Source organism: Coregonus clupeaformis, chromosome 37 (genome assembly GCF_020615455.1).
Source record: "Coregonus clupeaformis isolate EN_2021a chromosome 37, ASM2061545v1, whole genome shotgun sequence".
NCBI classification, from domain to species: Eukaryota; Metazoa; Chordata; class Actinopteri; order Salmoniformes; family Salmonidae; genus Coregonus; species Coregonus clupeaformis.
The window spans coordinates 29,205,019-29,221,298 of record NC_059228.1 but is presented as its reverse complement, the minus strand read 5'-3'; the positions used below and the strand labels follow the sequence as shown (position 1 = coordinate 29,221,298).

Below are 16,280 nucleotides of genomic sequence, written 5' to 3'. Positions count from 1 at the left end.
TGGGGGAGCATCTATTAGAAGTTAGTAGGGTTCTTTTTTATTTTATCAGAAGTACTGAGTATGTAAGAGGATTTAGAAATGTGGAGCTAATGTTGTAAACCGTGATTGACCACACACTCCAGCATAGTAGGTGGCGGCATGCACCTTTAACGTTTGTTTGCAAACCGCCATTATATTGAAGAAGAAGAAGAAGAAGAAGAAAAGAAGAAGAAGAAGGCCCACACTCCAGTACAGTAGGTGGCGGTAATGCACCATAACGTTGGATGCCGATAAACCCCACCGAAGACGAAGAAGGCCGCCTCCATGTGTGCTAATTGAAGGGGTGGCGATGGGGCTGGGGATCAGACATGTCCAGTGCGAGAGAAGCAGGTTGAGGTATCCAGGGTAAGAGTAGAGAATAAGTTGTCATATGCGGAGGCAGTGAAGAAAGTAGAGGAAGATGGATCAAGGGGGAGGGATCCTGAGAGAAATGGTGTGAGTAGTAGAGATGTACCAGTACAGAGGGATAAACCAAAAAGTAATATATGGTTCAGCAAGATTTGATTTTTAGCGTTTATAGCAATGCTTATTAATTGTACTGCGGGATGGAACGCAAATCGAAGAAAATTGAGGTGGTGGTGGCAGCTGCAGAGAGATATTTGGGTGTGCGAGACTTGACAGCAGAAGAGTTACAGGGAGTGTTAAGTGGTGATGTCCCATCCATTCAGGTTGAGGGCATGAGGTAGGAGTGGGTGTATTTAAACAGTGGAGAAGGGAGGGGTTAATTATTAGTTGTAGTGTTGAAGGTGTGGGTGTAGTGTTAGATGGTAGGATATTTCTTTGCTTTGGTTTATTTTATTTTTCAAGGAAAGATAAGGGAGTTGAACTCCAGGCTAGTAGGTGGCGGTAATGCAACAAATTGGATGCCAACCGCCGTTAAACGTCATTGAAGAAGAAGATGGCCGCCTCCATTCTAGCCTGAGCGCAAACATACTGTCTTTCTATCTGTGGGAGTCACAACAAACACGATTTACAGTGGGGGAATCGTAACATTCACAAACAGATGTCATCCAAAGAGATTCTGTCTGGACTCAACTCAAGAACGTCAACATCGCAGTGCCCTCTCTAGTATCGCGTGATGGCCAAGCACTACGCTTGTTCCGTTTACCTGACGTCCATCTGACAGAGAGCGACGCTCGGCTCGTAGCTTTCTCAGTACTGATGGTGAATAGCTACTGCTGTGGTAACGGGCGGAGGAGCAGAAGCCGCAGAAGAGTCAGCAGTAGTAGAGGAGCGGTAGTTTGGGATTCAGCTTTTACACGTATTAATCTTACTCGTATCAACGGAGCTCCCTAAAAACACATAGAAGGGAAGGGAAAATTTAAGAAAGATGGCGGCCGCGGCCTCGCCGGGCTCCTGCTCGTCCACCTCCTCAGACTGGATTGTACTGAGAGACGGTTGCCGTCGTTGCGACGAGGAGGGCCTGCGAAGCCTTTCCTACCACCCGGCCCTTAACGCTATCCTGGCTGTTAATAGCCGGGGCAGTATCAAAGTCATCGACGGCACATCAGGGGCAATTCTCCAAGCCTCGGCCTTGCATGGTAAGTCAGGGCCCAGGGGCTAAGTAACTGTTTTAACTAGGTACGGTTAGTTTGCTAATGTTTAATTATTTTGACAATCACCTCAGTTAACTTGGGGTTAGCTAGCTAGCCGTATTTGGCTAGTTAGCAAATGAAATAACGTTAGAACGTGAATTCTGACGTTTAACTAAAGTACCGATTCACGAAACAATTTGTTTTATCCGATTCCTAACAATTACTTGCATAACATAGTAGCTAGCTAGCTTACTTACTACCTAAATTAAAGCTAGAGTTACATCAAAGTCAGATACTGACAGTGGCAAACTAGCTCCTATCTGGTTAGCTACAGTAGATAGTTACATGTCTTAAGACTCTTGCTGTCAAGACAGTTTGTTAAAATAGTTAGGTAGTTAACTATCTAACTGGCTAACTGAATTTACGCCAATGTTAGCGATTTCTTATGAAAACAGCTCGTTTCGCATCATCAGCTAGCTGGCTAAGCTAGCGATCCCGCTAACATTATCTAACGTTTAACGTCAACATTCAATCAATCGTTAATAATGCGCATGTTATAATAGTGCGACTTGGTTAACGTTAGCTATAACGTTAATTAGCTAAGCAACTTCCTTACTGTAAATCCATCACACAACATTACGCCATGTTTAGGTAACATGTTTAGGTAACATTTAGCAAGCTAGATAATCAGCAGTAACTAATGTTAGCTAGCTAGCGAACTAATTGTGATGATACGACTCAGCCTAGCTAACTAGCTAAATAGCTAATGTTACCTAGCTAACTATGTAACAGTTAGCTAGTGCACTAACTGTTCGTTGGCTGTGTTGGGAAGAGGTACACCATTGTGTAATGGCTGGCTAAGTTATCTGTAAAGAAAGCATTTGTGGACTAGTTTTGTCACATTACTTACAATGTCCAGTTTCGAGTAACTAACGTTAGCTACCCACGTGAAGTTACATCAGTTACTGTAGTTAACTAACGATAGCCTAGGTTTAATATTAGCGTAACTACCAGTTAATAACGTTACATTTGTTAGTCAGGTATGTTAGCTAAGCTGTCAGTTCATCGATGATCACCCGGCCGCGAGCATGTGGTGTCGCAGTAAATGTTCTTAACAAGCGTGCTAGCTATAGATAACTAGTTTGTTGCAGAATGTTTATCTAGCTAGCTCTAGCTACTAGTTGGTTATGACGTGTTGTTGCTATTCGTACTACGCAGAACGAGAAAGTATGCAATGCCTGTTGGCAATCTAGCTAGCGAATAGTGTTGTAGCTGTACAATTTGGGGAAGGAAATGGTTGACGATAGTGAGTTAAGTCCGCGTGGGTTTAGTTTTTGACAGTTTATATTTGACGATGCCAAACAATGGAAATGATTGGTGTTTGTTCTACAACGTGACTCCCCATCTGTAGCTACATTGAATCCAATGAGCACAAACATCTGTGTGTATTTTGATGCCTTTCGTCTATAGTGCCTACTGTAGTTAATTTACTACAGTAGTAAAGTTAGCTACCAACTGAATCAATTTGCTGAACTGAAGCTGTAAACCATTTCATGGCTTTTAGTGTTCACTTCAATGTGTAATGTGCTGTAAAATCACTTCCCTCAATGACTTCCCTCTTAGCATATGCACTTAGCTATTTATTTATTAATCTATTTTAACATTGCAGTTGGGGCATCTCCCAGTTCTGAGTGGATGTGTTTATGTCCTCATGTGTTTGGGTATGCAGTATGCTGGACTGACTGTTTTACATTACAGCACAGAATGAAGTGGTAATAACATAGTTAAAGGCTATAGGAGTGTCTGGGGGGAAATGTTTTAATTGTAAGTAACTATAACATTACAGTAGTAGTAGTAAATAATAATAATAATAATAATAAAAAATTGTTATCCAATAGGGCAATGCATTCATTATTTTGGGGGAGACTGTGTAATTGAAATTTAAACACAAGTTTTGTAAATTGTTTAGGCTTTACATTTCATTCTGAAGTGCAACATCTCCTTGTAAGCCTTGATTGTTTCTTGGTGCTGCATTATGCCAAACAATGATACATAACCAGTTGTTTTCAGTCAGGATGCCCATGAGATTATTGTGACTGTAACTAGCAACTTGCAGTTTACCTCTTCAATATTTCAAAGACTAAATTCAAAGATTTAGGCTATTTTAGTATCTGATTAACATGATCTGACAGCAGAGGTCCAGCCAATGCTATGTCTTAGTAGCTAAACCCTTGATGTTTGTGTTTCCTAGCTAAACCTGGAGGCCGTGTTAGGTGTCAGTACTTCCCTGCGGTAGACAAGGTCCTCTTCGTGGACGACTATGCAGTGGGCTGCAGAAAGGACTTGAACGGCATCCTGCTGCTGGATACAGCCCTGCAGGCCCCCGTGGCCAAACCAGAGGACATGGTCCAGCTAGAGCTGCCTGTCACAGAGGTAAGAGAGCTAGCCAGTGCACATAGCACTCACAAAAGTTGTCTTTTAAACCCATTGACATAGAATAGCTGACATTAATATGTTCACAAACAATGGTATTATAGTACCACACACAATGAACAACAATGATCAATGCTCAAAAACAGTGGTACTTTGGCTGATTGTCATCTTACCTTTATGTTTTTAATGCATCTATTTTTTAAATATAAACTTTTACTGTTGTGAGTGCAAAATATGTCACCGGTATCAATCGTTTGAATATGTCCCACTACTGCAAGCATTGTCTACCTTGCTCTAAGATCACACAAACCTGACGACAGGCCTGCTTAGTAATGTAGAAAAACTGGTCCACAGTGAGAGCACACATGCTAACTGTGGAGAATCCACCACTCCCGTTCATTTATGTCTTAATGAGTATGACAATTCTTGGCCTGTGCTAATACCTCAGACTTTCATGTAAATCATGCATCTCAGTGGGAGATTTGCGTAAAAATGTGTGTGAATCTAAAGTTAGGAATCGATCATTACACCCCTGAAATAATTAATGAGGGTGCTCATCTTTGTTTCATGTCCTTTGCTATCTCTGGCCTGTGGTATCTGTATGGCCTGGTTACACTAACTTTTTTAAATTGAACTATTTGAACACAGCGTTTCCCCCTCTGGTGAGTCAATATAGCCTACAGACAGTTGCAATTGGACCCATTGTGGTATTCTAGCCTTTTCCTGAAAAGGGATGCACAGAGAAACCGCAATTTATAATTTCAGAGAAAGCCTTAGTGTTTCTATTGCTGAGTTGCCATTGTAATTGTAGAATGTATTAAAGTAGGCTACTATTAGGGATGTGACAGATGGACAATTGTTCTTAACGTTTAAACTGACATTTTATCTGTTTTCCATTAAACCGATAACATTTCATAAAATTAGATGTGAATTTCTATTGTGTGGTATGACCGTTAGGTGTGATGAAATTGTATCAGTCATACGGTAGGCTTAGGCATCTGGAATCTGCTTTGTGGCTTCCTGAAGGCAGGTGAAATTTTGTCCCGAAGACAACCGTTCATTCACGTTGTGATTTATGTGCATTAGCGACTCTCAACTCTCCCATGTTTCATGAGCTGAAATAAGATTCCAGACATTTTCCATACGCACAAAAATATTATTTATCTCAAATTTTGTGTACAAATTTGTTTACATCCCTCTTAGTGAGCATTTCCCCTTTGCCAAGAGAATCCAGTCACCTGACAGGTGTGGCATATCAAGAAGCTGATTAAACAGCATGATCATTACACAGGTGCATCTTGTACTGGGGACAATAAAAGGCCACTCTAAAATGTGCAATTTTGTCACATAACACAATGCCACAGATGTCTCAAGTTTTGAGGGAGCGTGCAAATGGAATGCTGACTGCAGGAATGTCCACCAGAGCTGTTGTTAATTTCTCTACCATAAGCCGCATCCAACTTCGTTTTAGAGAATTTGGCAGTACGTCTAAACCGGCCTTACAACCGCAGACCACGTGCTACTACGCCAGCCCATAAATTGACTGGTTGATTTAAATGAGGGAAATATGTGTTCCAACCACGGGCTGCAGTGTTGGAATAATAGACACGTCTCGTCTATTTTGGGCTTTTTTGCCAGCTGCTATACTGTGCCATTTAGAATAGGTTACAACCTCCCATAAACCTAGGCAGAAACATTATTTTGATGAAGGCAAATAGCGTATTCATTAGTCTAGGGGCCTACTTTGTTTCATGTTTAACAAAAGCAGGCTTGAGTAGCGTGAGTCGCGGCTCAAATGGCGCTTGCAGTCCTTCATTTAAGAAATTACCTTCGCAACTCAAGTAAGCTATGGACAAGGGTTACGTATCAACTGCAATCATTTCTTTAATCAGCACTTTTTCCCCCCAACTCTTAACGACGCTGACGTGCTGAGCGCTTCATCTGTTGCAAATAATTAGAAAGATGCATATCCCCTCTTACTAATGTTACAGCATTGTTACGTTAGGTAGGACATATATATATATTTTTTCCTTTATGATGATGATCAGGACCTGTTAGTAGTAGTTTATGATAACACAGTGATTTAAGTTTTGTGGGGGGGGGTAAACTCATTGTTTTTCGCTTAAGGATTTTTTTGTTAAAGATTCAATTTCATTTAAATGTTCACACCCATTAATTTTACCAGGCAAATTGATGCTAAAGGTGAATATTTCATTTTTTAGGCTACACACTGGAAACTGTTTCCCTTTGCCTGATAGACACTGACAGACTTTCTTTAATTATTCTTTATTTAAACAGTTTCTTGTTGTACCGGCCCATCAAAAGTCATAGCAAGTTTAGCCAGATCGTTGTAACCCTTGACTGTTGCAAACCTGTTGGTTTCAAAGCAAGGCTTACTTTACTTTATGACCTTTGTCTGTTTTTATATGTGCCCCATGTCTAAATCATTACAGGCTATCTGGTGTGGTTTGCTCACAGACAGTAGGCCTATGTACTCAGACGTTTTCCCTCCTCATTCCTCTGAGAGACTGATGGATGTTTTAATCATCACACCACAGGCGCTTAGATCTGAGCACACACAGCCTATATCCCAGCCAAGACCATGTTTTATTCCTCATTGAAATGCTCAGAAGGTGTCCCAATATTTATATTGACTGCATGCCAGTGCATGTGCCCCTATGCTTTACTGGAGGGGGATAAAGGGAAAGGGTTGCCTTAAGTTATCCAGTAAGAATAATATTTAGTAAAACCGTTTTATTCTAAGATGCCCCTTTCCCACCCGGTTGCACAGCTAATTTGCATTTGTTGGCCCACCTGTAGAGTGGAGCTTGTTTTTTTCAGTCCTTGCATCCATTGCTGTCTATGAATTTGACAGTGGTTACATGGCATGGTCAGACTGGTTGAAATGACAGATTGTAAAAATAATAATAACCCCTTTGGGCTGCTGCCCTCTGTGGGAACGGCTGGGTGTACTTTGTGCTGTCAGTATTATTGATCTACCCAGGCTGTTCCTCCTCTCCTACAGCAGTCTGTTACTGTTAACTCCCTCCCTCCTGCCTGCCTGCTTTGTCACATCTGATCTGCCCCATCTCTCCAAGGCTCTATCTAATGAGTATTGACCGCATCTCCATGCCAGCTAGCGGTGGATAATGCTGCTACTAGAAGTTACTCAGGAAAATCAATCATATTACTAGCAAGCCTAGCCTAGTGAGTTTTACTGGACAATGAGAACAATATTTTTTATGTAACATATTTGTGAATGATTTATGTAATTTGCGATCTGAATCTAATGAGTCAACAACAACTGGCATACGACCTTGGTTCCATCATTGAACCCATTATTGTATCTCTGCCCCTTGTACTATGCCGTGAGTGTGGATCTATGTGTGTGTTCCCTGCAGGCTCAGCAGATGCTCTCGGCCTGCCTGGAGAAGGTAGATGTGTCCAACACGGAGGGCTACGACATCTTCATCACTCAGCTCAAAGAAGGGCTGAAGAATACCTCACACGAGACGGCAGCCAATCACAAAGTGGCCAAGGTGAGTCACACTCAGCGCTCTGGGAGGAGGCGAACTGTGTCACAACTTGCCTACTAACCCATATTCATGTTGTGGTGTTTTCTGCCTTTGTTAGACAAATGCACCAAACAGGTGTAGCTGTTAGCTTCAGTTGTCTAACATAACACCTATCTCTGATTGTACTGTGACACCACAAGTTGTCAATCACCTGTTAGAGAGCATGCCAGGGGTTGAACAAGTTGGTCCATTGACTGTGCAGTAGTGCAAACATTAGGCAAATTTGCCTTCAATTATTCAAAACCTGCCAGGTCTTATTAGTGGGGCTGACAGTCAGTTACTGTTACGGTACGTGTTTCTTTTAAGGTTCTTAGTATTCTGCTCGCAGCAGTCGGTGACCTACACAAAAATGCAATCAGGTAAAAGTATAGCGTGCATAGCTTGTTGCCACACATTCTAATCAGTGCTAGGCTAGGGGAGCTGATATAGCAGAGTGTGCTGCTGGGGCAGAGCTGTCATCTCCCGTGGCAGAGGTGTTGCTCAGATATAACAGCTCTAACGCTAGGGAATGCCAGTTCTTCAGCAGTGTGTGGAGCGAAGTCAAAGGAGACTAAAGATCATGCTATTTTAATCAAAGCTTCACAATTGAAAATCTACTTATGGATTGAAATGGGAATGCTAATTTGAGGTCTTTTGCCTAGGCCTATATCGTGTGTAGGGCTGTGACGGTCATGGAATTTGGGATGACGGTTATTGGCCAGCCTAATGACTGTGGTCACAGAATATTTTTTTATATGATTATTTTTTAAACTCATTTTGTCCTCTGCTCATGACTGCATATGCTGCCATAGAAATGTAATGAATAGAACGGGCGTCCCCATTCAAGTCAATCATGGTATAATGGGTGGACTGGTGGCCATTGCAAGTGTAGCCATAGGAGCAAAGCAGGAAGTAAAATCAGGAAGTGTACCCAGGGCTCTAAATTGAAATGTGTCATTGGTAGCACTGGTGCTCCCAATGAAAAACATGTATTGATTGAGATACAGCCTATGTTGGATCTATATGAATTCTACTACTTTTGAAGAACATGTTGTGCCCTAGAAACTAATTTGTAACACTGTAAATGTGTTTATTTATTATTAAAGCTAAAATGTTGATACAATTACCTGTCATTGAAATTAGTCACTTATGGAATATTAGATTTCTACATTGAGTAAAAGCTCTATTTTCCTGTTGAGGTGCATTACACTGAACATTAATAAAAAATAGTAATATGCAAGAGATCTGTCATGCATTCACTGCTATGATCATTGATCTCTTTCTGTGCCCCCAAATGTTTCGATATACTGGTAAAGTTGGTCAAATGGGTCAGATCTTTTGACCTGGTTGGTCTAAAAGCACTATTACAGCATTTTTGCTGTAATAGTGGTGCAACCATGACCCTAACAAATCTGCACTGGCTTGTTTCTCTAGGGCACTTGGAAACAACGGTACAGCGTACAACAAGTATTATCTGGGAGATTTTGTTCATAGTCGCACAGTGCTCCCAAAATAAAACTAAAACTAGCATATTTTGTCGCATATGTGACCAACTTGGTCGTACTTTAGAGCCCTGAGAGTACCCATCAATGTTTTGTGATTTGTTGATTCAACTCAACTGATATTACAAAAAATAAATCCCATTGCACAAGCCACATCAGTTATCATTTGAATGAACATTATGCATTACCTTGAAAATGATTGAAACACAATACCAGGCAGCCATTGCGAGTGTACCCATGAGTTTACCAGTCAAATTGCCAGGGTTAGAGGTTCCAAGCCTGTTCTATTCATTCTATTTCTATGTGACTCAACACCACAAGTGCCTTGCCGTCCTGCTATTCGTTCCGCACACAAAAAAAACAGTTAAACGGTTTTGACGGTTTGTTTTATTTTCATGACGGTCTTCATCCGTATCTGTCGGTTATACGGTAATTGTGCCAGCCCTAATCGTGTGATTGTAATTTGGTAGCGTTCTGCTTCCCATGATATCGTGTTGCTCTGTGGATGGATAAAGTGCGGTTTTGGTTCTAGCAAAGCTGGCGATTCTTCAATCGGCTTGTTGTAATTCCCCCACACACTCCCAAACCAGTGCCCTTTTATGTTCAGTGCAGGTCTAACAGGAAAGACTGTGGTTGTGTGACATTGCATTTGTCTCTTTGATTATGCGTACATGCGCTCTATTTCACTGCCGGTGAGATCCTGAGACCTGACTGCAGTCTGCGACACAAAGAGCAGAGACTGCAGACCTCATCGGCATATTAATAGCCAGAGCAGGGGGACGAGCACCGCTTCTGTCCCAATGCCCACTCTCCACTCTGTGTAATTGAACCTGGGCTAAAACAAATCAGAAAGATTTCAAAATCTTAAGAACACCCCCACCTCCCTCGATGCATACAGTTTGGCCAGAAAGCCATCGGTGTGTAATGTGAAAGCCAAGGCACTGGGAAATCCCCATTTACTCACCCCTTTACTTCCTCCTCCAGAATTTGATGTATCTCTCCTGGTATGTGCTGGGCTGCCAATGGCTGAGGAAGCTACCTTGCCACTGCCTCTGTGGGCCTCCCTGCCAGGCTGCTTCTGCAGCAAACCACCATCCATTACACTGACTCCAATTGTCCAATCTGCTAGTCACTGGCGGATGGTGAGGCTGGTCCAAGTTCAACATTAGCCTTAAGACTCTCAATGTGTGACACACTCAATATTTCATATATATATATATATATATATATATATATATGTAGGTGAGTCCAAACTTTTGACTGGTACTATATATATATATATATATATATATATATATATATATATATATATATTGTGTCAAAAGTTTGGACACACCTACTCATTCAAGGGTTTTTCTTTATTTTTACTATTTTCTACATTGTAGAATGTAAGTGAAGACATCAAAACTATGAAATAACACATATGGAATCATGTAGTAACCAAAAAAGTGTTAAACAAATCTAAATATATTTTATATTTGAGATTCTTCAAATAGCCACCCTTTGCCTTGATGACAGCTTTGCACACGCTTGGCATTCTCTCAACCAGCTTCATCAGGAATGCTTTTCCAACAGTCTTGAAGGAGTTCCCTCATATGCTGAGCACTTGTTGGCTGCTTTTCCTTCACTCTGCCATCCGACTCATCCCAAACCATCTCAGTTGGGTTGAGGTTGGGGGATTGTGGAGGCCAGGTCATCTGATGCAGCACTCCATCACTCTCCTTCTTGGTAAAATAGCCCTTACACAGCCTGGAGGTGTGTTGGGTCATTGTCCTGTTGAAAAACAAATGATACCATCACACCTCTTCCATGCTTCACGGTGGGAAACACATGCAGAGATCATCCGTTCACCTACTCTGCGTCTCACAAAGTCACTGTGGTTGGAAACAAAAATCTCACATTTTCACTCATCAGACCAAATGACAGATTTCCACCGGTCTAATGTCCATTGCTCGTGTTTCTTGGCCGAAGCAAGTCTCTTCTTCTTATTGGTGTCCTTTAGTAGTGGTTTCTTTGCAGCAATTTGACCGTGAAGGCTTGATTTCAAAAAGTCCCCTCTGAACAGTTGATGTTGAGATGTGTCTGTGACTTGAACTCTGTTAAGCATTTATTTGGGCTGCAATTTATGAGGCTGGTAACTCTAATGAACTTATCCTCTGCAGCAGAGGTAACTCTTGGTCTTCCATTCCTGTGGCGGTCCTCATGAGAGCCAGTTTCATCATAGCGCTTGATGGTTTTTGCGACTGCACGTGAAGAAACTTTCAAAGTTCTTGAAATGTTCCATATTGACTGACCTTCATGTCTTAAGCACCGTAGCACTGACGTCTGTAGCCATGAAGTGCTTTGAAAGGCTGGTCATGGCTCACATCAACAGCATTATCCCAGAAACCCTAGACTCACTCCAATTTGCATACCGCCCCAACAGATCCACAGATGATGCAATCTCTAGTGCACTCCACACTGCCCTTTCCCACCTGGACAAGAGGAACACCTACGTGAGAATGCTATTCATTGACTACAGCTCAGCATTCAACACCATAGTGCCCTCTAAGCTCATCACTAAGCTAAGGATCCTGGGACTAAACACCTCCCTCTGCAACTGGATCCTGGACTTCCTGACAGGCCGCCCCCAGGTGGTAAGGGTAGGTAACAACACATCTGCCACACTGATCCTCAACACGGGGGCCCCTCAGGGGTGCGTGCTCAGTCCCCCTCCTGTACTCTCTGTTCACCCATGACTGCATGGCCAGGCACGACTCCAACACCATCATTAAGTTTGCCGACGACACAACAGTGGTAGGCCTGATCACCGACAACGATGAGACAGCCTATAAGGAGGAGGTCAGAGACCTGGCCGTGTGGTGCCAGGACAACAACCTCTCCCTCAACGTGACCAAGACAAAGGAGATGATTGTGGACTACAGGAAAAAAAAGAGGACTGAGCACGCCCCCATTCTCATCGACGGGGCTGTAGTGGAACAGGTTGAGAGCTTCAAGTTCCTTGGTGTCCACATCACCAACGAACTATCATGGTCCAAACACACCAAGACAGTCGTGAAGAGGGCACGACAAAGCCTATTCCCCCTCAGGAGACTGAAAAGATTTGGCATGGGTCCTCAGATCCTCAAAATTCCACAGCTGCACCATCGAGAGCATCCTGACTGGTTGCATCACCGCCTGGTATGGCAACTGCTTGGCCTCCGACCGCAAGGCACTACAGAGGGTAGTGCGTACGGCCCAGTACATCACTGGGGCCAAGCTTCCTGCCATCCAGGACCTCTATACCAGGCGGTGTCAGAGGAAGGCCCTCAAAATTGTCAAAGACTCCAGCCACCCTAGTCATAGACTGTTCTCTCTGCTACCGCACGGCAAGCGGTACCGGAGTGCCAAGTCTACCCCCAAGCCATAAGACTCATGAACAGCTAATCATGGCTACCCGGACTATTTGCACTGCCCCCCCACCCCATCCTTTTTACGCTGCTGCTACTCTGTTAATTATTTATGCATAGTCACTTTAACTCTACCCACATGTACATATTACCTCAACTACCTCATCTAGCCGGTGCCCCCGCACATTGACTCTGCAACGGTACCCCCCTGTATATATAGCCTCCCTACTGTTACTTTATTTTGCTTCTGCTCTTTTTTTTTTCAACACTTTTTTTGTTGTTGTTTTATTTTATATAAAATAAATGCACTTTTGGTTAAGGGCTGTAAGTAAGCATTTCACTGTAATGTCTGCACCTGTTGTATTCGGCGCATGTGACCAATACAATTTTATTTTATTTAATGTGATGATGGACTGTAGTTTCTCTTTGCTTATTTGAGCTATTCTTGCCATAATATGTACTTGGTATTTTACCAAATAGGGCTATCTTCTGTGTACCATCCCTACCTTGTCACAACACAACTGATTGGCTCAAATGCATTAAGAAGGAATGAAATTCCACAAATTAACTTTTAACAGGGCACACCTGTTAATTGAAATGCATTCCAGGTGACTACCTCATGAAGCTGATTGAGAGAATGCCAAGAGTGTGCATCAAGGCAAAGGGTGGCTATTTGAAGAATCTCAAATATAAAATATGTTTTGATTTGTTTAACACTTTTTTTGGTTACTACGTGATTCCATATTTTATTTCATAATTTTGATGTCTTCACTATTATTCTACAATGTAGAAAATAGTCAAAATACAGAAAAACTCTGGAATGAGTAGGTGTGTCCAGACTTTTGACTGGTACTGTATATACAGTCCTCTGTAGCTCAGCTGGTAGAGCACGGCGCTTGTAACGCCAAGGTAGTGGGTTCGATCCCCGGGACCACCCATACACAAAAAAAAATTTATGCACGCGTGACTAAGTCGCTTTGGATAAAAGCGTCTGCTAAATTGCATATTATTATATTAAAGTTTACGTACACTTAGGTTGGAGTCATTAAAACTCGTTTTTCAACCACTACATACATCTCTTGTTAACAAACCTATAGTTTTGGCAAGTCGGTTAGGACATCTACTTTGTGCATGACACAAGTAATTTTTCCAACAATTGTTTACAGACAGATTATTTCACTTATAATTCACTGTATCACAATTCCAGTGGGTCAGAAGTTTACATACACTAAGTTGACTGTGCCTTTAAACAGGTTGGAAAATTCCAGAAAATGATGTCATGGCTTTAGAAGCTTCTGATAGGCTAATTGACATCATTTGAGTCAATTGGAGGTGTACCTGTGGATACATTTCAAGGCCTACCTTCAAACTTGGTGCCTCTTTGCTTGACATCATGGGAAAATCAAAATAAATCAGCCAAGACCGCAGAAATAAATTGTAGACCTCCACAAGTCTGGTTCATCCTTGGCAGCAATTTCCAAACGCCTGAAGGTACCACGTTCATCTGTACAAACAATAGTACGCAAGTATAAACACCATGGGACCACGCAGCCGTCATACCGCTCAGGATGGAGACGCGTTCTGTCTCCCAGAGATTAATGTACTTTGGTGCAAAAAGTGCAAATCAATCCCAGAGCAACAGCAAAGGACCTTGTGAATATGCTGGAGGAAACAGGTACAAAATTATCTATATCCACAGTAAAAACAAGTCCTATATCGACATAACCTGAAAGGCTACTCAGCAAGGAAGAAGCCACTGCTCCAAAACCGCCATAAAAAAGCCAGACTACGGTTTGCAACTGCACAGGGGGACAAAGATCGTACTATTTGGAGAAATGTCCTCTGGTCTGATGAAGCAAAAATAAAACTGTTTGGCCATAATGTCCATCGTTATGTTTGGAGGAAAAAGGGGGTTGCTTGCAAGCCGAAGAACACCATCCCAACCGTGAACCACGGGGGTGGCAGCATCATGCTGTGGGGGTGCTTTGCTGCAGTAGGGACTGGTGCACTTCACAAAATAGATGGCAGCATGAGGAAGGAAAATTATGTGGATATATTGAAGCAACATCTCAAGACATCAGTCAGGAAGTTAAAGCTTGGTCGCAAATGGGTCTTCCAAATGGACAATGACCCCAAGCATACTTCCAAAGTTGTGGCCAAATGGCTTAAGGACAACAAAGTCAAGGTATTGGAGTGGCCATTACAAAGCCCTGACCTCCAATCCTATAGAACATTTGTGTGCAGAACTGAAAAAGCGTGTGCGAGCAAGGAGGCCTACAAACCTGACTCAGTTACACCAGTTCTGTCAGGAGGAATGGGCCAAAATTCACCCAATTTATTGTGGGAAGCTTGTGGAAGGCTACCCAAAACGTTTGACCCAAGTTAAACAATTTAAAGGCAATGCTACCAAATACTAATTGAGTGTATGTAAACTTCTGACCCACTGGGAATGTGATGAAAGAAATAAAAGCTGAAATAAATCATTCTCTCTACTATTATTCTGACATTTCACATTCTTAAAATAAAGTGGTGATCCTAACTGACCTAAGACAGGGCATATTTACTAGGATTAAATGTCAGGAATTGTGAAAAACTGAGTTTAAATGTATTTGGCTAAGGTGTATGTAAACTTCCGACTTTAACTGTATGTGTCTGTCTACCGGCCATAAAACACCCACAAGAAAAGGATATATGTTGTTATACAAATGTTTTTGAATATTTTAGTGTATGAATCCACTTCCGTCTCACCATTGTCCCCTGCTTTACCCTCGTATACTGTTGTGTTCCTGCCATGCAGCACAACTCCCGCCCTTCGGCTATGCTCCAAAGATTTTTAAACAACTCTATGTAGAGAGAGATTAAGCTCTCACTCACATAGGACTGGGTGACCTACTAGTTTAGTCTTATTTAACAGAGATGTGTGTGTCCCTGTAAGAGTAAATATTGTCCTATAACCAGTGAGTTACCCCACACTAGGGTTTAAAATTTTCCCGGTATATGTTCCATTTCAAGAATAAATAAATTCTCACGGTATTTCCTGCCAAAACAGGAAGTGTCATTCTAAAGCGTATAAAACTCTCGGACAGAATCATGTGCCGTTCTAAGGTGTATTATACACTGCTCAAAAAAATAAAGGGAACACTAAAAGAACACATCCTAGATCTGAATGAATGAAATAATCTTATTAAATACTTTTTTCTTTACATAGTTGAATGTGCTGACAACAAAATCACACAAATTATCAATGGAAATCAAATGTATCAACCCATGGAGGTCTGGATTTGGAGTCACCCTCAAAATGAAAGTGGAAAACCACACTACAGGCTGATCCAACTTTGATGTAATGTCCTTAAAACAAGTCAAAATATGGCTCAATAGTGTGTGTGGCCTCCACGTGCCTGTATGACCTCCCTACAACGCCTGGGCATGCTCCTGATGAGGTGGCGGATGGTCTCCTGAGGGATCTCCTCCCAGACCTGGACTAAAGCATCCGCCAACTCCTGGACAGTCTGTGGCGCAACGTGGCGTTGGTGGATGGAGCGAGACATGATGTCCCAGATGTGCTCAATTGGATACAGGTCTGGGGAACGGGCGGGCCAGTCCATAGCATCAATGCCTTCCTCTTGCAGGAACTGCTGACACACTCCAGCCACATGAGGTATAGCATTGTCTGGCATTAGGAGGAACCCAGGGCCAACCGCACCAGCATATGGTCTCACAAGGGCTTCTGAGGATCTCATCTCGGTACCTAATGGCAGTCAGGCTACCTCTGGCGAGCACATGGAGGCCTGTGCGGCCCCCCAAAGAAATGCCACCCCACACCATGAC

At 42.4% G+C, this 16,280-nt stretch overlaps 1 protein-coding gene across 1 annotated transcript in view; it reads left to right on the top strand.

Annotated features, from left to right (window-relative positions):
• The first annotated feature begins 933 nt into the window (after positions 1-933).
• The window catches only part of birc6 (baculoviral IAP repeat containing 6), a 155,109-nt gene continuing 139,762 nt past the window's right edge, over positions 934-16,280 (top strand). The window contains 3 exon segments of the mRNA XM_041866138.2: positions 934-1,580; positions 3,826-4,007; positions 7,409-7,546. Of these exon segments, the coding sequence (XP_041722072.2) occupies positions 1,370-1,580; positions 3,826-4,007; positions 7,409-7,546 (531 nt within the window). The 5' untranslated portion in view covers positions 934-1,369.